This window comes from Microcaecilia unicolor, unplaced genomic scaffold (assembly GCF_901765095.1).
Source record: "Microcaecilia unicolor unplaced genomic scaffold, aMicUni1.1, whole genome shotgun sequence".
Lineage (NCBI taxonomy): Eukaryota > Metazoa > Chordata > Amphibia > Gymnophiona > Siphonopidae > Microcaecilia > Microcaecilia unicolor.
In genome coordinates this window covers 301,748-324,828 of record NW_021962969.1, presented here as the reverse complement: position 1 = coordinate 324,828, position 23,081 = coordinate 301,748, and the positions used below count along the sequence as shown (strand labels likewise).

The 23,081-nt window shown below is 46.9% G+C and overlaps 1 protein-coding gene across 1 annotated transcript in view; it reads left to right on the top strand.

The window, feature by feature from the left end:
• LOC115458699 (calpain-5-like) overlaps positions 1-23,081 on the top strand; it is a 145,936-nt gene that overhangs the window by 118,660 nt on the left and 4,195 nt on the right. The window contains exons 6-11 of the mRNA XM_030188527.1: positions 3,886-3,963; positions 5,448-5,643; positions 8,243-8,365; positions 8,450-8,646; positions 12,082-12,203; positions 19,844-19,980. Coding sequence (XP_030044387.1) covers positions 3,886-3,963; positions 5,448-5,643; positions 8,243-8,365; positions 8,450-8,646; positions 12,082-12,203; positions 19,844-19,980 — 853 coding nt within the window. The remainder of the gene's footprint in view (positions 1-3,885; positions 3,964-5,447; positions 5,644-8,242; positions 8,366-8,449; positions 8,647-12,081; positions 12,204-19,843; positions 19,981-23,081) is intronic.

The following is a 23,081-nucleotide window of genomic DNA, read 5'->3' as shown; positions in this document are numbered from 1 at the left end:
GGACTTGTCCTTTAGGAATCTATCTAACCCCTTTTTAAACTCCGTCAAGCTAACCGCCCGTACCACGTTCTCCGGCAATGAATTCCAGAGTCTAATTACACGTTGGGTGAAGAAAAATTTTCTCCGATTCGTTTTAAATTTACCACACTGTAGCTTCAACTCATGCCCTCTAGTCCTAGTATTTTTGGATAGCGTGAACAGTCGCTTCACCTCCACCCGATCCATTCCACTCATTATTTTATACACTTCTATCATATCTCCCCTCAGCCGTCTCTTCTCCAAGCTGAAAAGCCCTAGCCTTCTCAGCCTCTCTTCATAGGAAAGTCGTCCCATCCCCACTATCATTTTCGTCGCCCTTCGCTGTACCTTTTCCAATTCTACTATATCTTTTTTGAGATACGGAGACCAGTACTGAACACAATACTCCAGGTGCGGTCGCACCATGGAGCGATACAACGGCATTATAACATCCGCACACCTGGACTCCATACCCTTCTTAATAACACCCAACATTCTATTCGCTTTCCTAGCCGCAGCAGCACACTGAGCAGAAGGTTTCAGCGTATCATCGACGACGACACCCAGATCCCTTTCTTGATCCGTAACTCCTAACGCGGAACCTTGCAAGACGTAGCTATAATTCGGGTTCCTCTTACCCACATGCATCACTTTGCACTTGTCAACATTGAACTTCATCTGCCACTTGCACGCCCATTCTCCCAGTCTCGCAAGGTCCTCCTGTAATCGTTCACATTCCTCCTGCGACTTGACGACCCTGAATAATTTTGTGTCATCGGCGAATTTAATTACCTCACTAGTTATTCCCATCTCTAGGTCATTTATAAATACATTAAAAAGCAACGGACCCAGCACAGACCCCTGCGGGGTAATTGCCTATTGCTCATGTTTGATTTATTCTTACTGTACAGCTCCTTGAGTCAATTTCTTCAAAAAGGCGGTAAATAAATCCTAATAAATAATTTGCATTCATGTTTCTATGTTTAAAAAGGTACAAAGATTAGGGCACACTGAAGGAAGTTACATGGTGCTACTTTTAAAATGAACAGGAGGAAATATTTTTTCACTCAACGAATAGTTGAGCTCTGGAACTCGTTGCCAGAGGATGTGGTATCAGTGGTTAGCGTATCTGGGTTTAAAAAAAAGGTTTGGACAAGTTTCTGTAGGAAACTTCCATAGTCTGTTATTGAGATAGATATGGGGAAAGCCGCTGCTTGTCCCTGGGAATCAGTAGCATGAATCTTGCTACTATTTGGGTTTCTGCCAGGTACTTGTGACCTGAAATGGCTACTGTTGGAAGCAGGATACTGGGCTAGATGGACCGTTGGTCTGACCCAGTATGGCTATTCTTACGTTCTTATAGTGTGTATTTGTAAGGGGGCGTACATTGGGCGGAGAATGGGTGGGACAGGTGAGGCTCCCACTTACATATATAACTTACAGAGTACTGTAAGCTGCATGTGACCCTGCTGAATTTAGGGAGAGGACTCCAGGGAAGAGTCAGAGAGCCACTTCTAGCTCCTGGGCCTTACAATGAGGAACACTGTCTTAACAGCTGACTTTCGCAGGTTTCTTGAATGGAGGTTATCTTAACAGTGTAATCAATTTTGGATTCCACAGCCCTGTCTGGTCCAGTTACAGCTTGGGCTGGCAGATATCAAGAACTTATTTCTGAGCAATTTACATGTGTATTTTTTTAAATTGGAAAGTATGCTTGTAAATGAAAACCTTGCCCTTTGGAATGCTACCAAAGGGTGCAGGTAAAAATACGTATATGCAAGGGTTAAACATGTAATTTTAGCAGCATTTCATGTGGACAGCTCTATAAAGAGACCAGGGCCGTATCTGCGTGGGGCCACAGGGGCCTGGGCCCCCACAGATTTCGCCCTGGACCCCCCTACCTTTGCTGGTGGGGGACCCCAACCCCCCGCCAGCTGACATCTGCTTCCTCCTGCCTTTAAAAATATTCCTTCAGCTGGCGGGGTCTTCTGTTCTTCTTCGTCCTCTGTGGCGTGCTGTTCATTCAAAGAGCTGCCTGCAATCCAGTTTCAGAGTCTGACATCGCTGCACGTTGTACGTGCAGGACGTCAGACTCACAGAAACAGAGTCTGTGAGTCTGACGTCCTGCACGTACAACGTGCAGCGACGTCAGACTCCGAAACTGGATTGCAGCGCTTTGAATGAACAGCACGCCACGAAGAAGAACTTGAAGACCTCGGCTCGGCTGGCCGAACCTCAGATACACCCCTGAAAGAGACATTTCAACATGAAAAGGGCTGTTTCCCTGTAGAAATGTGTTTTAAATATTGCTCTATTTCTCGATCACCCTCACCAGGAGCTCCCTCTAGTGGCTGATTATCTGTATTTCTGACAGGAAGTATATTCCTCAGAAATGGCCATTCCAGCATTAGTAGGTTAGACCCAGGGGTGTGCTGGTAAATGTTTAACAACGGTCTCTCTCTCTCTCTCTCTCTCTCTCTCTCTCTGGGCATAGCCAGCCCTGCAATTTGGGGGGGGGGGGGGCATGGGTGGACTTGGGGGACAACGCATGCCCCAGTCTCTCTCCACCTCATATAGGCATGCTATGGACTGCCACCACACCCTACTGCTTGTTTCTGGCTCTGAGCAGCAAGCTGGGACTTCTTGCACATGCAGGAGAAGTCCCAGCCTGCTGCTCAGAGCTGGAAATAAGGAGCGGGGAGCAGCAGCAGTCTATTCACTTGGCTGACGAAGCTCTGCTGCCCGTGTCGTCTTCCGCCACGGTCGCTTCACTCATACTACCCCTCTCCTCAAGACCCTTCACTGGCTCCCTATCCGTTTTCGCATCCCGTTCAAACGTCTTCTACTAACCTATAAATGTACTCACTCTGCTGCTCCCCAGTATCTCTCCACACTCGTCCTTCCCTACACCCCTTCCCGTGCACTCCGCTCCATGGATAAATCCTTCTTATCTGTTCCCTTCTCCACTACTGCCTCCAGACTTCGCGCCTTCTGTCTCGCTGCACCCTACGCCTGGAATAAACTTCCTGAGCCCCTACGTCTTGCCCCATCCTTGGCCACCTTTAAATCTAGACTGAAAGCCCACCTCTTTAACATTGCTTTTGACTCGTAACCACTTGTAACCACTCGCCTCCACCTACCCTCCTCTCTTCCTTCCCGTTCACATTAATTGATTTGATTTGCTTACTTTATTTTAATTTTTTGTCTATTAGATTGTAAGCTCTTTGAGCAGGGACTGTCTTTCTTCTATGTTTGTGCAGCGCTGCGTACGCCTTGTAGCGCTATAGAAATGCTAAATAGTAGTAGTAGTAGCATCCCCACCAGCAAACTTAAAGAGAATTGAGGTGGGAGCCCTAGCCCACATTTTGGGAGCCAGTGGTTAAAATAGCCATGGAGGGCCTACTTTAACAACCGGCTCCCAAAATTCTTCAAAACTTAACAAATGGCTCTCGTGAGCCTGTGAGAGCCTGCTCCAGCACACACCACTGGTTAGACCCCCAGTTGGCATATAGCAGTCTCGGTGTATGTTCTTGCCCCTTGCCAATTTGCTTCATGGTTGGGTATATCCAGGTCCCCTGAGGCGAAGGGCAGCATCGAATTTGTCACTGGATATTTTGTTGATCTCCATATTTAAGGTATTATAGGGATATCTATGTGTACACATCTACTGTTTGTATAGTATAAATGGCAGTAAATTGACTTTTAAGGCTGGATTAAAATTTGTTTTCTTTTTCTTGAATGCGTGCAGTACAATTTGCAGGTCAGAAGGGGAAAGAGATAAGCATGTCAGATTCTTTTTAAAAGAAATATACGTATAAATAAGCAGCAACTCCTGCTTTTGTTCATTTAAGTTTTCTCCTTTCTCAGCTCCGAGGAGTGGCAGAAAGTGAGCAAGAACGAGAGAGAGAAACTGGGAGTCACCGTAGAAGATGACGGGGAATTTTGGTGAGTTCGCTTTCGACGTGCAAGAGAATTCCAGGAGTTTAAATACACATAGGAGGTCACTTTTTTTTTCCTTTTCTCAGAAAACAGGGAAGTCCTGAAAGGGTGTGTGTATTGAATTCTCTGTGCGCGACGCTGCTAAGCACGCCAGTTCAGGATTTCCAAGGCGGGCCTGTGGTCCTTGCCTTTGCCTTCTTTGTAGACTGGGGTAGTTTATGGCATTGGTATGAATCCTTCCAGTTCTGCGCTTCTAATTTGGGTCATTGTTCTGCAAAGATCCAGGGCTGCTGAGAGACTGGGCCGGGCCCGGGGCAAGGCCGCCCCTGGGGCCCTGCCCCCCGAGGTCGCCGCCGCCGCCCCCCCTCCACATGCCCCCCTCCATCCACCACCGGGCCAGGCCCCCCCGATTTCAAATCATAGCACCTTATCTTGACCTCGCTCCTTGTGAAAGAGGCGCAGCAGCGGCAGTCTGCAGATCACCCTCGAGGGCGGGACACAGGCAGGGAAGGCCCGAAGGGAGGCGATCTGCAGACTGCCGCTGCTGCGCTTCTTTCACATGCAGTGAGGTCAAGATAAGGCGCTATGATTTGAATTCAGGGGGGCCCGGCCCGGTGGTGGACGGAGGGGGGCGGGTGGAGGGGACTGCGGCCCCCATGCCCCCCCCCCTCGGTGGCCCTGCAAAGATCCCTGCTTTCTCACAGGCAATACTTTATACAGGTGTGCTGGGGAAAATGTTCGTTTTGTTTTGGACTGTTTGGGTTTTTTTTTTTTCAAAACAATGTAAAAAGATTTCAAAGACCAATACATCTCTTTGACTCTTATGACACGGTTTGGAGGTTTCAGCCCAATGGAGCAGCCAATTGCGTGCTGACAGCCGCAGTTAGAAGGCAGCGGACAATCCAAAGTGTAATTGATTTCTATAAACTGAACTTCTCCCACCCCCACAGATAAAAATGGGGTTAGACAATGGAAGTGGCTTTAGTACAGAATCTCTCTAGTTCCTTATCTGTGTATTTAATCACCAAGAAAAAACAATTCTTCCTGGCAGCTGGTCAAGAGAGCCTCAGTATAATTAATGTCAGTATGCTAAAAATCTGTTGGCAGTGGGTAAGAAAAGAAAGCATTTTATTTATTCTAAGTTACAGTCTGCCTAGCAAAAATGATCAAGCCAGTTTCCAACCATTTATAAAATAATATAAAATCAGAGATAGTGTAGCACAAGACAAAAAACTAACCCTTCTTTTCTCCCCTGAGCTAGCAGACGCTTCCTCCTCCTAATGCGTCATATAAACGTCTTCCTAAGTGGATTGAAACCCACAAAGCTTTAGAATCATGTAGGGGAGTGTAACTAGTTAGAAAAATTGTAGAAACCTCTTTTCATGAGTATCTGTGTAAACAAAACAAAAAAAATTATCTGAACTGCAGGAACTATACTTGAGACTTGCCATTTTACAGTGAAATCATGTGGTATTTGCTGACCTTGACAGGATGAACTTTGAAGATTTCTGTAAATACTACACGGATGTCATTATGTGCCGTCTCATCAACACCTCCTATCTGAGTGTCCACAAGACCTGGGAAGAGGCAATTCTGGAAGGATCCTGGACCAGGCACGAAGATCCCTTACGGAACCGCAGTGGGGGTTGTGTCAATAACAAGAACACTTTCCTTCAGAACCCACAAGTAAGCTGGAAGATCCAGTGGTAACCCGTTCCTTCATGTGTACACTTAGCTGGCGCTGCCTTACATAAGTACATAAGTATTGCCATACTGGGAAAGACCAAAGGTCCATTGAGCCCAGCATCCTGTTTCCAACAGTGGCCAATCCAGGTCACAAATACCCGGCAAGATCCCAAAAATGTACAAAGCATTTTATACTGCTTATCCCAGAAATAGTGGATTTTATCCCAAGTCCATTTAATAACGGTCTATGGACTTTTCCTTTAGGAAGCCGTCCAAACCTTTTTTAAACTCCGCTAAGCTAACCGCCTTTACCACATTCTCAGGCAATGAATTCCAGAGTTTAATTACACGTTCTGGAATCCCAGCTTCAGTAGAATTTTCTATGACTCCACGGGAAACACACTTGTGATTCTGTTTGCTAAATCCTTGTTGGCCCTTTCCTATCAGTGCATGCCTGTCCAGATGATCAGTAATTTTGTTCCTAACAATAGCTTCCATTGTTTTGCCTAGCACTGATATCAGGGCCACATAAGAGCAAAACATAAGAATGTAAGAATAACCATCCCGGGTCAGACCAGTGGTCCATTTAGCCCAGTATCCTGTTTCCAACAGTGGCCAATCCAGGTCACAAGTACCTGCAAGATTCCATGCTACTGATTCCAGGGACAAGCAGTGGCTTCCCCAAGTCTATCTCAATAGCAGACTTTGGACTTTTCCTCCAGGAACTTGTCCAAACTTTTTTTTAAACCCAGATATGCTAACCACTTTAACCACATCCTCCGGCAACAAGTTCCAGAGCTTAACTACTCGTTGAGTGAAAAAATATGTCCTCTTATGTGTTTTAAAAGTATTATCATGTAATTTCATTGAGTGTCCCCTGGTCTTTGTACTAGGGGACACTGGACTTTTGTTTCCTATGGTGTCTTTGCATTCATTTAAAAATCTGGATCGACATATCATGGTGCAACAGCATACCGAGCCAGAATCGTGCTCCTGCACAAGGAAGCAACAGACAGGGAGCAATTTTGGCATCCCCACCTCCCCTTGCACCAGTGGCATAGGAAGGGGGGGGGGGGGCGGTGGGGCGGTCCACCCCGGGTGCATGCCGCTGGGGGGGGGGGTGTCGTCTCCGTTGGGTCCTTGCTCCCTCTGCCCCGGAACAGGTTGCTTCCTGTTCCGGGGCAGAGAGAGCAAGGAACCAATGGAGCCGACGCAGCTCCCAGCGACGTAGGCTCGGGGGCGGATCGGCCCTCCCAGCCGCCCCTCGCTGCCAAAGTAAGCTACAATGCGTTCCGGCGGGGGGAGGGGGGAGGGCCCCGGGGGACAGCCGCCCTCGCTACGGCACTGCCTTGCACACCCCTTGGTATGTCCCTGTTGCACAGTATAAGCATGCATGAACAAGGCACTGCCATTCTAATACACAGGTGATGATATTTTGGTACCAGGTACCAGTTAGTTTTAATCTGCAATATCCCTTCATATTTTAGTGCTGTTTCTTTGTCAGTCATGGACAGGGTTACTGTTCTTATAAATAAGTTTCAACAGCTGCTCAGTCAGCCTTTGCTTTCTAAAAGGATTTTTCTCATAGTTTAACTACAGAAAAAAAATCTCCACTGAAATAAGGCCCCAAGCTTCTATTTCTAGGATGACTGCAAGGACAGTGTTGGGCAGACTGGATGGATTGTACAGGTCTTTATCTGCCGTCACCTACTATGTTACTATGTTATGTAACCAGCATCTTTGGGGACTGAAAGTAGAAGAAGGTTGGCCAGTGTAGGCAAAGTGATCCACAACAAAAGTTACCTGTTAGGACATATCGGCCAGGTCAAGAGAAGCCTGGGCTTAAAATTGTATATAATTATTAGGGATGGGCTGTCATTTGCCCAGTGACACGAGAAACGTCAGTGGCCTATCCCATGTCATTGCATTTCATTAACAAATGAAAAGGAGTAGAAAAAAACATGACATTCCCCTCGACATTCGGCACTATTGAACTGGCCAGAACGGCTGCTGACCTGTAAATAGCGCTTAATCGGCTATTCCCTGCTGAATATCCCGTTAGCAGCTACCAGATAGCCATTTATATCGCCTGATATAACCGGCTATCTGCCTATTTTTAAAGCTGGTTTAGCGGCCATATTTGGCCACATGAAAACCTGGGATATCTTTGGCCAGTTTAACGATAACCGGCTAGGTTTGAATATTGAGGTAGCCGGTTATCTTTAAACCGGACAAAACTAAATCGGATATTCAATGCCAATCGCCGCAAATGGTTCAACGTTGAGTATCTGGGCATCGACCACGGGAGTTAACCGGTCTAACTCCCACAATCTGAATATTGGCGCCATTTTGTGTTCTTTCATTTGCCGATAATAGTATACACTATTTGCAAAGAGCTCTTCACGACATTGTTCCTGAAACGAAAACGTAGACTAATCAAAACAAAATGAACAAGACTCCAAATGGCAGGGGAGCTGAAACAAAACACAACTTCTGGGCTGCCCATCTCTAATAATTATGCTTTTGAGAGTCTGAACTTTGTAGAGGATGAACAGTGGAGCCGTAAACCTGCCTTATCCCATTGTGTTTGTTCCATCAGTATGTGTTTGATGTGACGAAGCCAGAAGATGAGGTGCTGATCTGCCTCCAGCAGGAATCCAAAAAGACGAGCCGAAAGGATGGGAAAGGAGAAAACTTGGCTATAGGGTTTGATATCTACAAGGTAAGACCATGTGTCTTGTGGGGATTGTGTTTCACTCGGATATTTTTGCTTTGGGAGTCTCACTGTGTGATTGGGTCTGCTCAGGTGGAACTGAACAGGAGGTACCGGATGCACACCCTGCAAACTAAAGCGGCCAGCTCCATTTACATCAACTCCAGGAGTGTCTTCCTCAGGACTGACCAGAAGGAGGGCCGCTACGTCATCATTCCCACAACCTTTGAGCCTGGGCTTGAAGGAGAGTTTCTCCTCAGGGTTTTCACCGATGTGCCTTCAGACTGCAAGTAAGAGAGTGCTGCCCACTTTTCAGATGTCCTTGGTTAATCACTTTGTTGATATTCAGCCAGCGATGGTCAGTGTTTTGCTGACCCACCATTGGCTTCATTCCTGGATATTCATTGCCAGGCCACGTCCGGGCTCTGGCATTGAATATCTAGGCATTCATGGCCAGCTAAAACTTAGCTGATTAAGGGGCCCTTTTACTAAGGTGCGAGGAAAAATGTCCTGTGGTAGTGCAGACGCGTGTTTTGGACACGCATGCGCGGAATCATTTTTAAACACACACCTGTAAAAAAATGCCTTTTTTAAAAAGTTTTGCCGAAAATGGACGTGTGGGAAAATGAAAATTGCTGCGCGTCCATTTTGAGTCTGAGACCTTTCCGCCAGCCATTGACCTAGCGGTAAGGTCTCACACGGTAACTGGGCGGTAATGATTTACACATGTAAAATGTCGATTACCGTCAGCGTGCCAGAAAATAAAAATATTTTCCAGTGCGCTTACTGGGTGCGCGTAAAAAATGAAATTACCGTATGGGCCATGCGGTAGCTGGACAGTAACTCCCAAACTATAGACAAAGGGCTTCATAGTCACTTTTTCACCATGATATTCAGACATGTCAGGTAGTGATGAGTCCAGAGTCCTACCTACGTACATTATTTCTGTCTTTGCAACATTTAAAGACATCTTAGCCTGACTCATCCAATCAACAATTTTGTCAAACGCATTTTTCAGTTCGACAGTTGGGTCCTGATCATGTTTTTAATAGGGATAATTGCATTATTCTTAGTTATGTTTCCAATACTGTTTATTGTAAGCCACATTGAACTGAAACTTGTTTGGGATAATGTGGGATATAAATGTCACAAATAAATGAAAGGTCGCTGCTGGGAGAAGGTGAGAAATGAAAGATTACTGAAGATGAGGGTCAGGTGACGAAATAGCAAAGGATGTTCCCCAATATTCTCTGGTGCCTCAGTCTCAAAACCCATTGTTTTCTCTGCCCTGTGACCTGAGACAGGAGTTTTTCCTGCATTTTTCTTGGTTTTTTTTTATGCTGCCTAATAACCAGCCTGATCACAACCACAAAATTAATCTGGAATGTTTTAAGACCAAGGCTTAAATTCTGGTTTTATGCGTTTCAGTGATGTTTGATTCCAGGATTCTTGTGCTCTCCACATTCTAGGCTTATATTATTTTATAATCTAATACTTACTGTATGCCCTGCCAAGATAAAGACCAGTATGGTCCATCTAGTCTGCCCAAAAAGGTAGTTAGGGATGTACCTGCTACTCAATGCAGGTTACACCCCTCTATGCCCTAAGTATGGAGGTCATTTAAATTTTGCTTTAATTCCGTCCTCTTGCTGTAATATTAAAAACTAGTAAAGAAGGCCCGTTTCTGACAGAAATGAAACGGGCGCTAGCAAGGTTTTTGTTTGAGTGTGTATGTTTTACAGAGTATGTGTGAAATTGACTGTGAGAGAGAGAGAGGGTGAATGTGCAAGTGTGTGTGTGTGAGAGAGTGAGAATGGGTGTGAGTGTGTTTATGTGAGAATGAGTGTGGGCGAGTGCGTATGTGAGACAATGAGTGTCCTCCCCTCTCCCCCCTGTCAGGTCTCAGGAGCCCTTCCACTGTGGTTTGAGGACCCGTCTTCCCCCCCTCTCTATGGTTTTTGGGACCCCCTTCCCCCCTGTGTGGTGTAAGGGACCCCCCTTCCCCCCATGTCTGGTATTAGGGACCCCCCTTTGTGGTCTTAGGGACCCCTCTCCCCCCTCTCTGTTGTTAGGTACCCCCTTCCCCCCCTCCCAGGTCTCAGGACCCCCAAGACACGTGTGTGTGTGTGAGAGAGAGAGAGACAGTGTGTGGCCACTCTGTTGCACATGAATTCCCTCTTTTCCCTTCATATTGCTGAAGCTCAGCTGCCCATGCTGTCTTCCATTATGTCATTACCTGGTCACCATTTTCACCCAAGGTGCAACTCTCCATCTCTGCATGCTGCCATTCAATCACTGCTGTTCCCCCAATCCCCAATCTGATTTTTAATTCTTTCCTTTCTCTGTCCCCATCTCAGGCTCCAGAGAAAGTCTCCATCTCCATCCTCCCATTCAATGAGTGGTGTTCTCCGAATCCCCAATCTGCTTTTAAATTCTTTCCTTTCTCTGTCCCCATCCCAGGCTCTAGTTAAGCACCTTTGCCCCAGCAGCTTCCTGTCTGATACATTTATGACGTCACGTACATCACCATCACCACCCATGGATCTTGCAGACACGACGGGTCGGTGTGGGTCGTGGGGATTGGGGTGGATAAGAAGGTGGGTGTGCCTTGACGGCGCGCTGACGTCAGTGTACAGGAATCCGTTTCGTGCAGCGTGGGCGCACACAGGTGGAGGGGGAGGAGCGTAAGATGTGAGCAGCGAGGGTAAAGTGATGTGAGTGTGGCGCCGCTCCGGTTTATGCCGTTTCTTGAGGTAAGAGCGAGATCCCAGCGTTAGGTACCCTGAGTAGCTTGGCAGTAATGGTCCTTCAGTGTGTGTGTTGTTTGAGGTCGTTCTTATGTGTTGGTGATGCGTTTGACGTCAGGTTTCGTCTACTGTTGCGATTGGATGAGTGTCTGTGCTCCGCCCTCGACGTCATCACGTTGTAACGCGAGAGCGGGGCAGACACTCATGGTGGAAAATCGAGCTGCACCACCATAAAATTGGAAGTTTGCCAGGTTTGAGGCTTCATTTAGAACGTTGGGGTTGTGTTTTATGTAGAGATGGGGCGTGGCCAAGGGCGGGTCTATCAGTGAGGGTGAGTGGTGGTGAGAGGCTGTAGAGATGGGGCGTGGTTGAGGGCGAGTGTATGAGTGAGGGTGAGTGGTGCTGAGTGAGCTTCAGAACGTTGGAGGTGGGAATTATTTATATAGATTATAATAATTTGGATATACATCCCAGAAGTGATTTTTTTTAAAGCCTGTGATGGGTCTGTTTTTATTTACTCTGTATTTCTATTCTGTTCCTCTTGGTTTCTGTTCATTCTGAATCTCGGCTGGGATCCTGGTACATACCAGGCTTTTATATACAAGTACCTGGGGATTCCTTCCTCCCCTCCTCCTCTCAACATGCCTCTCTCCTAGTCATTGGTAGGGACAGTCCTTAGGTGGGGCTGTGCACCAGGGCTCCTTTTGGGACTCTGCAATCGTGGGTCCTAAATGTGGCCACTAGGTGTCACCATTGAACAATAACCGTGATGTCTTCCCCAATCCTGTCTCCATAGTTTCCTAAGCGGACCCAGGGATAGAAGACTCAACTGAAAGGTCATAGGATGGGGACTTTCCTCATGGCAGTAAACGACACTGCCGTAAGGTCACGTTACCAGCCAGACCCTCGCCATCCCTGTACAGCTGCTCAGTGAATAATCCAGGAGTCACCACATACATGTTTCCTTCTTTATTGCAGAGAGCTGACTCTGGATGAACCCCCTCGAACCTGCTGGTCTGGATTGTGTGGTTATCCACAGATGGTGACTCAGGTCCATGTAGTCTCTGCCACGAGCTTGAAGAAACAAGACACTCAAGGAGGTACCAGTTCTTCAGTGGTTCTGTTGTGAGGCTTTGGGGGAGGGGATGCTCTATTGTTTTGTTTTGTTTTTTAACAGCGGCAGAGCTAAGATATTGTGATGTCTTATAACCCCTCACTGAATGGTAGTGGTGTCCTTTGATGTAGTGCGAAAGGCCAGGTGTGTAAGTGAGTCACTGTGACTAGTACATAAGTATTGGGACAGACCAAAGGTCCATCAAGCCCAGCATCCTGTTTCCAACAGTGGCCAATCCAGGTCACAAAGACCTGGCAAGATCCCAAAAAAGATCAATACATTTTATGCTGCTTATCCCAGAAATAAGCAGTGGATTTTTCCCAAGTCAATTTAATAACGGTCTATGGACTTTTCCTTTAGGAAGCCATCCAGACCTTTTTTTAAACCCCGCTAAGCTAACCGCCTTTACCACATTCTCTGGCAACGAATTCCAAAGTTTAATTGCAGAGTATAGTTGCTATTGTACAGTAATTATGAGGTAGACATCACACACTTTGTTTAGTACCTCCAAGTTCTCCCTTCATCCCTCTCCATTGCAATTTTTTGGGTATCGTAGGCTAAACTGGGAGGGTACATTCCAGTTCTGGCATGGGCGGAATATTCAGTTAAGATTTGCTTCCCACCCAGGTTTATCACAAAAGAAACAAAATGGCTTCAAGTTTATAGCAAGAGGATGGAATCACAGTTAAGCTTAAATGACCTTCACAGTTTAAGCGGGGTATAGAGGACTTGCAATTACAATTCGAGGAACGGAGAAAAATGAAGGTAGATAAAGATCATAGGGCCTATCCAGTCTGCCTATCCCTTCCTGTCTCGTAGAGATCCTATGTACTTCTCCCAAGCTTGCTTGACTTCAGATACAGTCTTCGTCTCGACCACCTCCACTGGGAGACTTCATCCTATGCCCCCTCATTCCAGAGCTTCTTTTCAATTCAAAGAGACTCGCCTCCTGTGCATTTATTCCGCATAGGTATTTAAATGTCTCTTCCACATCTCCCCTCTCCCGCCTTGCTTCCAAAGTATACATACTGAGATTTTTTTTATTTTTGTTACATTTGTACCCCGTGCTTTCACTTTCCTACTCATGGCAGGCTCAATGCGGCTTACATGGGGCAATGGAGGGTTAAGTGACTTGCCCAGAGTCCCACTAGCAACATTCCATGTAGAAGTCGGCCCTTGCAGATCACCAATGTGGCCGCGCAGGCTTCTGCTTCTGTGAGTCTGACGTCCTGCACATACGTGCAGGACGTCAGACTCACAGAAACAGAAGCCTGCGCAGCCTTCTACATGGAATGTTGCTAGTGGAATAGCAACATTCCATGTAGAATCTCCAACAGTAGCAACATTCCATGTAGAATCTTCAATAGCATCTATTTTATTTTTGTTACATTTGTACCCTGCGCTTTCCCACTCATGGCAGGCTCAATGCGGCTTACATGGGGCAATGGAGGGTTAAGTGACTTGCCCAGAGTCACAAGGAGCTGCCTGTGCCTGAAGTGGGAATTGAACTCAGTTCCCCAGGACCAGAGTCCACCACCCTAACCACTAGGCCACTCCTCCAGATCTTTAAGTCTGTCCCCATACGCGTTATGATGAAGACCACTGACCATTTTAGTAGCTGCCCTCTGGACCTACTCTATCCTATTTATATCTTTTTGATGGTGTGGTCTCCAGAATTGTCCACAATATTCTAAATGAGGTCTCACCAGAAACTTACACAGAGGCATTAGCACCTCCTTTTTCCTGCTGGCCATTCCTGTCCGTAAGCAATATAAAAGCCGCATGGCTAAAAATCCATAATTGAAAATACAATTAAAAACACACAACCACCACCCTTTACTAAATCTGAGCTGAGGATGAGTGAGTTACAGATACAAGTAGGTGTTTTGCTGTCCCAGAGGGTTTACAGCCTACTAAGTTTCGTGTTTGGTTCATACATAGGTTCCACTGAGTATAATTAAGGCTTGCATTATATCCAGGGGCGTAGCTACGTGGGGCCACGGTGACATGGGCCCCCGTAGATTTGGCCCGCCCCCCCCCCCCCCCCCCCGCTGCCAACCCCTTCGACCCCCCCCCCCTCCCGCCGCCAACCCTCCCCCACCACCACCATCGGGTACCTTTGCTGGCGGGGGTCCCCAACCACCGCCAGCCGATGTCCTCTTCTCCGGCGCGGCTGCTTTGCTGATCTGCAAGAGCAGGCTTCTCTTTCTGTGAGTCTGACGTCCTGCACGTATGTACAGGACATCAGACTACAGAAACAGAAGCCTGCCCTTGCAGATCAGCAACGTGGCCGAGCCGGAGAAGAGGACTTTGGCTGGCAGGGGTTGGGGACCCCCACCAGCAAAGATACTCGACGGCGCTGGGGAAGGGTTGGGAGCGGCGGGAAGAGAGGGTCGAAAGGGTTTGCGCTGGGAGGGGGGGTCAAAAGCGGTGGTGGCGGCAGGGAGGTTAAAAATGGGGGGGTTCGGCAGCGCCACGGGGGGCTAAAATGTGCCCCCTCACCTCGGGCTCTGGACCCCCCTCCTGCCGAAGTCTGGCTACGCCCCTGATTATATCACACTAAAATACGTGTTAGTAGATCTAGCCCAAAGTTTTGTACTGAAGGAGTGGAGGATTAAGTAACTTGTCAAGGTTCCTAGGTGCGTTGGTGAGAGAAGCAGGATTTGAACCCAGGTTTCCTTCCTCCTCACTTGCTGCTTATCCATTCTTACAGTCTCAGAGCCTCTTCGTGGGTGGACTAATTTTCAAAGCATCTTAGTGGGTGAACATGTGTTTACCAGTACTAAATATGTTTCAAGAATTTATCCAGTCTCTGAGCAAGTAGAAGGAGGGAGTGGAGGAAGCGAGGCAGTGGAAGTACACACAGACATGCTTTTCAAGGTCCTGTGTTTGCTTTTGCCCACAGACCCAAAGTGTAAGCAACAAATGTAAAGTGTATTGATAATTCTATACCATACAGGCTAGATTATCAAAGGTAAACTCTGTTGGAAGATTCCTTTTTGAAAATGAGATTGCACACCCATTAACATACACTGAGGGGAGACATGATAGAGGTATATAAAATAATGAGTGGAGTGGAACAGGTGGATGTGAAGCGTCTGTTCACGCTTTCCAAAAATACTAGGACTAGGGGGCATGCGATGAAACTACAGTGTAGTAAATTTAAAACAAATTGGAGAAAAATGTTCTTCACCCAACGCGTAATTAAACTCTGGAATTCGTTGCCGGAGAACGTAGTGAAGGCGGTTAGCTTGGCAGAGTTTAAAAAGGGGTTGGACAGTTTCCTAAAGGACAAGTCCATAGACTGCTACTAAATGGACTTGGGAAAAATCCACAATTCCATGTATAGAATGTTTGTACGTTTGGGAAGCTTGCCAGGTGCCCTTGGCCTGGATTGGCCGCTGTCGTGGACAGGATGCTGGGCTCGATGGACCCTTGGTCTTTTCCCAGTGTGGCATTACTTATGTACTTATGTCCTCTACTTGGCTCACTTTTATTACATAGAGCAGTGATTTAACCTATTGTGATGTCATAGTGGCTCATTCCACCAATAAGAGCCAACCTCATTAGTGATGTCACAATGGCTTGATTGTATAGAATGTTTGTACGTTTGGGAAGCTTGCCAGGTGCCCTTGGCCTGGATTGGCCGCTGTCGTGGACAGGATGCTGGGCTCGATGGACCCTTGGTCTTTTCCCAGTGTGGCATTACTTATGTACTTTGCAGGGGAGCTGAAATTTGCTCCTACATTCTGAGTATCAAGTCGGTGATGCCTTAGGGAGCCACAAGAATTTTGAATTGAACTCTGTATGTTATTTGGAGCCAGTGCAATTTTTTTTATGTCGGAGTAATATGTTCAGATCTTGGGATTCCAGTGATCAGTCATGCGGCTGCATTTTGGATGCAGAGCTTGGGTTCAGGACGCTGATAGTCTCAGAAATAGAGAGTTACAATCATCGATCTTTGTCAAGTTCTGTACAATCGTCCAAAAGTCAGGAGGTGTTACCATAACTTTCAGCTTGCTCAACATGCGAAGTTGGAAAAAAAAGAGGTCAAGATCACGTGGTCTATATTTATTTATTTGTTACATTTGTATCCCACAATTTCCCACCTATTTGTAGGCTCAATGTGGCTTACATAGAGGCAGATGCATCAAGCAAACGTTAAAAAATCTAAATCGTTAAAGTCCCTAACGATTTTTAAAAAACGAAGAATGCACCAAAACAACAAGTCACACATGCTCGGATCGGTATTGAAAAGTACAGTGTATCAAAGAATCACAATACACATCGGTAATCGGCCCCTAAATCATGCGCAGAGCAGCCAAGCGTTATGTTAGCTGCTCTGCACATGCCACAAACAGTCAAAACACAAGCACATGGCTCCCAAATCAAAACAAAAATTTAAAAAGGGTCGGGAGGGGGCAAAGGCGCTTGTCAGGAGCGTCCTGTATGGTCGCCGTTCCCCCCCCCCCCCCCCCCCCCCCCCCCCCCGCTTCCCCCTGCATTATAAATTAAAAAGCAAAACATACCGTTAGCAGCCCCGGCCCCCCTCCCTTCCTCACTACTCTGTCTCCCCTCAGCTCCGCCTCCCAACATCCTCCGCCCTGTGCCCCGCCCCCTCGGGGTCGTCACCGCCATTCCCCCCCTCCACCGGGCCCCCCTCCCTCTTACCAGGCCCGTGCAGCGCCTCTCTCCTCTGTCCGAAGGCGCTGCACGGGCAAGAAGAAAAGCTGATGCCTGTCTTCGCACAGCTTCAGTCGCGCGTCTCTCTCCTCCTGGGCCTGCCCCCATCTGACATCAGTAACCTGCGTAGGTTACTGACGTCAGACGGGGCAGGCCCAGGAGCAGAGAGACGCGCGCGTGTGTGTGTGCGCGCGCGCGCCTCGGGAAACGTAGACACAGCGGCTTTGGCTTGTTTTGGTTCGGGGCATTTGCACAAACTCTGAGAAGTCGCTTGACAAGTGAGTCCCCTTTTCATTCCCCCCATGTTTTTCTTTTTTTTTTTTGTCAGCCCGGGCTTCCATCCCTTTGGGCTGCAGCTGCTAACGAGGGGGAGCTGGCTGCTATCATTTTCTGTTGAAATGGCACTTTCTTTTCCACTGAGATGAATGGGTCGCGCACACGCAGTGGGTGGTTTTTTTTTTTTTTTGGATAGTACTATTGTGGCAGGAGCCGAAGCAGCGGTGGGAGATCCGGACTTGTGGATTTCTCTTCCATGGGGACATTTTGAAAGCTTATTTAAGAAATATTTTTGAACTCCTTGGGGCTGGTAGAGGCTTCTGTTTATGGATTGTGTCTTTCAGTTTCCTTTTGACCAATCACAGCGCTTTTAGCTCTGCTAATGCGCTGGGATTGGCTCAGAGTTTGTTTGTTTTTTCACTTTACTATTTTTCCTGGCACAGAGCTGTCCTAATGAGAGGTCGTTAGATTTCCTGCCTTTTTCCTGCGTAAAGGCAATCGGAAAAGGTTAGTGCATCTCGTTTCAATGGGGTTTGTACACAAATTGCTTATCTGCATTCCGTTTTCGTTAGCTGCTAGCTTCCTCGGTAAAAGCCCTTTGATGCATGCAACTGATCAAAATTTACTTGTTGGAGGGTCGTTAAAGGCTCATTAAGGTTTAGTGCATCTGCCTCATAGTACCGGAGAGGTGTTATAGACTCCGGTGTAAACAAATACAAAGTGATGTTGTGGTAAGATAAAGTTCATGTGGCCCAGCCACACTAGGGAATCGTACAACGAAAGAGTTGTGTTATGTCCATTACGTACTTTAGTTTTGTTGTGTTGCAAAGGTAAGGCATTTATGTTGGATCAGTAGGGTATGCCTTTTTAAACAGGTTAGTTTTTAGTGTTCTCCGGAAGTGTAGGTGGTTGTACATAGTTTTCAAGGCTTTTGGAAGTGCGTTCCACAGTTGTGTACTTATGTAGGAAAAACTGGATGCGTGATTTATATTTCAGTCCTTTGCAGCTTGGGTAGTGCAGATTTAGGTTCGTTCGGTGTATGTTTGCATATGTTTTGTATTCTCAGATTGGTATCTAGGCAAACTCCCAAACTATAGACGAAGGGCTTCATAGTCACTTTTTCACCATGATATTCAGACATGTCAGGTAGTGATGAGTCCAGAGTCCTTCCTACATACATTATTTCTGTCTTTGCAACATTTAAAGACATCTTAGCCTGACTCATCCAATCAACAATTTTGTCAAACGCATTTTTCAGTTCTACAGTTGGGTCCTGATTGTGTTTTTTTAACAGGGATAATTGCATTATTCTTAGTTACGTTTCCAATACTGTTTATTGTAAGCCACATTGAACTGAAACATGTTTGGGATAATGTGGGATATAAATGTCACAAATAAATGAAAGGTCGCTGCTGGGAGAAGGTGAGAAATGAAAGATTACTGAAGATGAGGGTCAGGTGACGAAATAGCAAAGGATGTTCCCCAATATTCTCTGGTGCCTCAGTCTCAAAACCCATTGCTTTCTCTGCCCTGTGACCTGAGACAGGAGTTTTTCCTGCATTTTTTTCTTTTTTTTTTTTTGAGTGGAGGAGTGGCCTAGTGGTTAGGGTGGTGGACTTTGGTCCTGGGGAACTGAGGAACTAACACTGAGTTTGATTCCCACTTCAGGCACAGGCAGCTCCTTGTGACTCTGGGCAAGTCACTTAACCCTCCATTGCCCCACGTAAGCTGCATTGAGCCTGCCATGAGTGGGAAAGCGCAGGGTACAAATGTAACAAAAATAAAATAGATACTATTGGAGATTCTACATGGAATGTTGCTACTATTGGAGATTCTACATGGAATTTTGCTATTCCACTAGCAACATTCCATGTAGAAGGCTGCGCAGGCTTCTGTTTCTGTGAGTCTGACGTCCTGCACGTACGTGCAGGACGTCAGACTCACAGAAGCAGAAGCCTGCGCAGCCACATTGGTGATCTGCAAGGGCCGACTTCTACATGGAATGTTGCTAGTGGAATAGCAACATTCCATGTAGAATCTCAAATAGTAGCAACAGTGGAGGAGTGGCCTAGTGGTTAGGGTGGTGGACTTGGTGGACTTTGGTCCTGAGGAACTGAGTTCAATTCCCACTTCAGGCACAGGCAGCTCCTTGTGACTCTGGGCAAGTCACTTAACCCTCCATTGCCCAATGTAAGCCGCATTGAGCCTGCCATGAGTGGGAAAGTGCGGGGTACAAACCTAACAAATATTTAAAAAAATAATAATAACCAGCCTGATCACAACCACAAAATGAATTTGGAATGTTTGAAGACCCAAGGCTTAAATTCTGATTTTATGCGTTTCAGTGACGTTTGGTTCCAGGATTCTTGTGCTCTCCGCATTCTTGGCTTATATTATTTTATAATTTAATACTTACTGTATGCCCTGCCCAGATAAAGACCAGTATGGTCCATCCAGTCTGCCCAAGAAGGTAGTTAGGGATGTACCTGCTACTCAATGCGGGTTACACCCCTCTATGCCCTAAGTATGGCGGTCATTTAAATTTTGCTTTAATTCCGTCCTCTTGCTGTAGCAAAAGGCTTGCTATTCCAATAGGATTATTTGTCCGATCTTCGTGAGGGATGGACTAAACGCTGACACCGTCCTGTCGCTGTTCCTCCTCCTCAGGTGCAGACCCTTATGTCTTGATCCTCTGTGAAGGAAACAAAGTACGTTCTCCTGTATATAAAAACAGCCTGAGCCCTCCATTTGACGTGAAAGGGTTGTTTTACCGGAAGAAGCCCGGAGAACCCATCTATGTCCAGGTATGTCCAGTTTTTTTTTATTAGTATTGCTTTGCTTCCATCAGCGTTGCATTTTCTAATTGTGATGATCCCTTGGGTACTAATGGGGGGCGATCCAGTAAGGAGCGGCCCGGATTTAGGTGGCAGAACACAGATAAATGCTGGTGCTGTAGTCATTTATGTTCCTGTTTGAACACGATATCCTCCTGGATTCTATGTATAGTGTCCAAAATTGGCTGCCGATTCAAGATATGTGCCCAACTTTAATTGGCTCACAGTTCAGTAAGTGCCAATAATTGGGTGCTCGTTGGCTACACGTTATTCTGTAACATTGTGCACCCAAACACTATAGAGCACAGCCCCTAAGGGGGCGGGGCCATGGGAGGAGCATGGGCGGGTCAGGGGCGTTCCTAAAATGTGAACACATTGTTATAGAATTCCGGGGATGTGCACGCAGATTGGGCACTAGGAATTACGCCTGGTTTTATTAGGCGTAAGTCCTGCGGAATTGGCATTCAATGCTATTCTATAATGGACGCTCATCTTTGAGTGCTGATTATAGAATAGTGTTAAGCGCTGATTTTTGAGCGCCATTTACCGAATCTAGCCCGGCAGTTCCCAAACTGTACGCCACAGCACCCTGGTGCACCGCAGCGAACTTTCAGGGGTGCCGCGGCGCATCACTCCCTACTTTCCCCTCCTGCAGGTCTAGCATCTGCCGCTTCCTGCTTCTTCCCCTGCCGCCGTTGCTGCAGTGCTTGCAGCTTAATGTTTTCAGGCCGTCCGCGATTCACACAGGCACTGCGGGGACTTCCCTCTGCCAGGTCCGGCCCTCACAACAGGAAGTTGCATCAGAGAGGGCCGGACGTGGCAGACTGGGAAGGCCCCAGCATGCCTGTGCGAACCGTGGACAGCCCGAAAATGTAAGCTGCAAGCTCTGCAGCGGTGGCGGGGGAAGGAAGCCGCAGTGATCCTGAACCTGCAGGAAGGAAGGTTGCTAGCGATGCTGGATTTGGGGAAGGCAGACGGCTGCAGGGAAATGGAGACCTACGAGGTGGGGATGTGTGCGGAGACCCATGTGGCCGGGGGGGAGGGGTGCGGAGACCTATTTGGGTGGCGGGGATGGTGCTGTGAAAAATTGCTCAGACACTAAGGGTGCCGGGAACCGAAAAAGTTTGGGAACCCCTGATCTAGCCCAGTGTGTATAAATGATCAGTTTTTGGTGACAAGCTATTCTGTAAGTACAAGCCAATATTCATTGGCGCAGGTGGAGCACACATTTAAGTGCATGTGTTATACAGTAATGTATGCGCATACTTTAATAATTTTAGTGCAAGCATTTGCACCAGCTCTAAACCTGGGGTAGGTGCTTGAACCTAAAATATAGGCGTGTAATTGACCTGTTAAACTAATATTCAATAAAGAAAAGTAGACACTTATTTTTATTTTTTTAAATTTTTCTTACATTTGTACCCCGCGCTTTCCCACTCATGGCAGGCTCAATGCGGCTTACATGGGGCAATGGAGGGTTAAGTGACTTGCCCAGAGTCACACCAATGTGGCCGCACAGGCTTCTGCTTCTGTGAGTCTGACGTCCTGCATGTACGTGCAGGACGTCAGACTCACAGAAGCAGAAGCCTGCGCAGCCTTCTACATGGAATGTTGCTAGTGGAATAGTAACATTACATGTAGAATCTCCAATAGTATCTATTTTATTTTTGTTACATTTCTACCCCGCGCTTTCCCACTCATGGCAGTCTCAATGGGGCTTACATGGGGCAATGGAGGGTTAAGTGACTTGCCCAGAGTCACAAGGAGCTGCCTGTGCCTGAAGTGGGAATCGAAGTCAGTTCCTCAGTTCCCCAGGACTAAAGTCCACCACCCTAACCACTGGGCCACTCCTCCACTGTTGCTACTACTTGAGATTCTACATGGAATGTTGCTATTCCACTAGCAACATTCCATGTAGAAGTCAGCCCTTGCAGATCACCAATGTGGCCACGCAGGCTTCTGTGAGTCTGACGTCCTGCACGTACAGACTCGCAGAAACAGAAGCCTGCGCAGCCTTCTACATGGAATGTTACTAGTGGAATAGCGCAACATTCCATGTAGAATCTTCAGTAGTAGCAACATTCCATGTAGAATCTTCAATAGTAGCAACATTCCATGTAGAATCTTCAATAGTATCTATTTTATTTTTGTTACATTTGTACCCTGCGCTTTCCCACTCATGGCAGGCTCAATGCGGCTTACATGGGGCAATGGAGGGTTAAGTGACTTGCCCAGAGTCACAAGGAGCTGCCTGTGCCTGAAGTGGGAATCGAACTCAGTTCCTCAGTTCCCCAGGACCAAAGTCCACCACCCTAACCACTAGGCCACTCCTCCGCTTAAGCTTTTTTATTCCAAAATACTACAGATGCACCTCCCTGTTCTCTCTTACCCCACTTTGTCTTCAAGGTGTGAACTCTGGCTTTCTCTGCAGCCTGCAGTAGGAACCCTCTGAAGTGACCAGTAGGTGCTGCTGTGGCTAAACAGCCAGCTGTCCTGCCTCCCAGGTCTAAAAGCAGCACATTGGCTTCCCCTTTCCCGTTGCATAACTTACAAAATATTATTATTAGTTTTTAAAATCCATAACTTAACCTGGTTATCTATTTTGCCTCCTCGCGCCTTACTTTCCTTCTAGGACACTTAGGTTGTCCCATCAAAACCTCCTTGTGGTTTCCACCTTCAGGGAAAATAGTTTATGAAAATATTCAGTGATCCATTTTTTTCTGTCCAGGGCCCTGATCTGTGGAATAAGCTACCACCTGGGCATCTTAGAATGCAATCCTCCCCTTGAACATTTCAAGGTTGACCTCAAGACGTTCCTTTTTACAGACTCATTTTCTTAACTACTCTGACTCTTGGTTGCCACCAGAAGCAAATCCTGGAAGCACAGTCTTATCCTTATATGCTTTCCCTCCCTAACTATCCTATCAAATATTGTAGTTCATCCCCCTTTCTCTCTTTAGTCTAGACTAGAGGTCACCGAAACTGAAACTGCTACCGAAACTGACTAATCACTTTCGGTCAGAACTGAAAACTGCAGCCAAAACGTATTGCCCGGTTTTGTTCGAAACTGA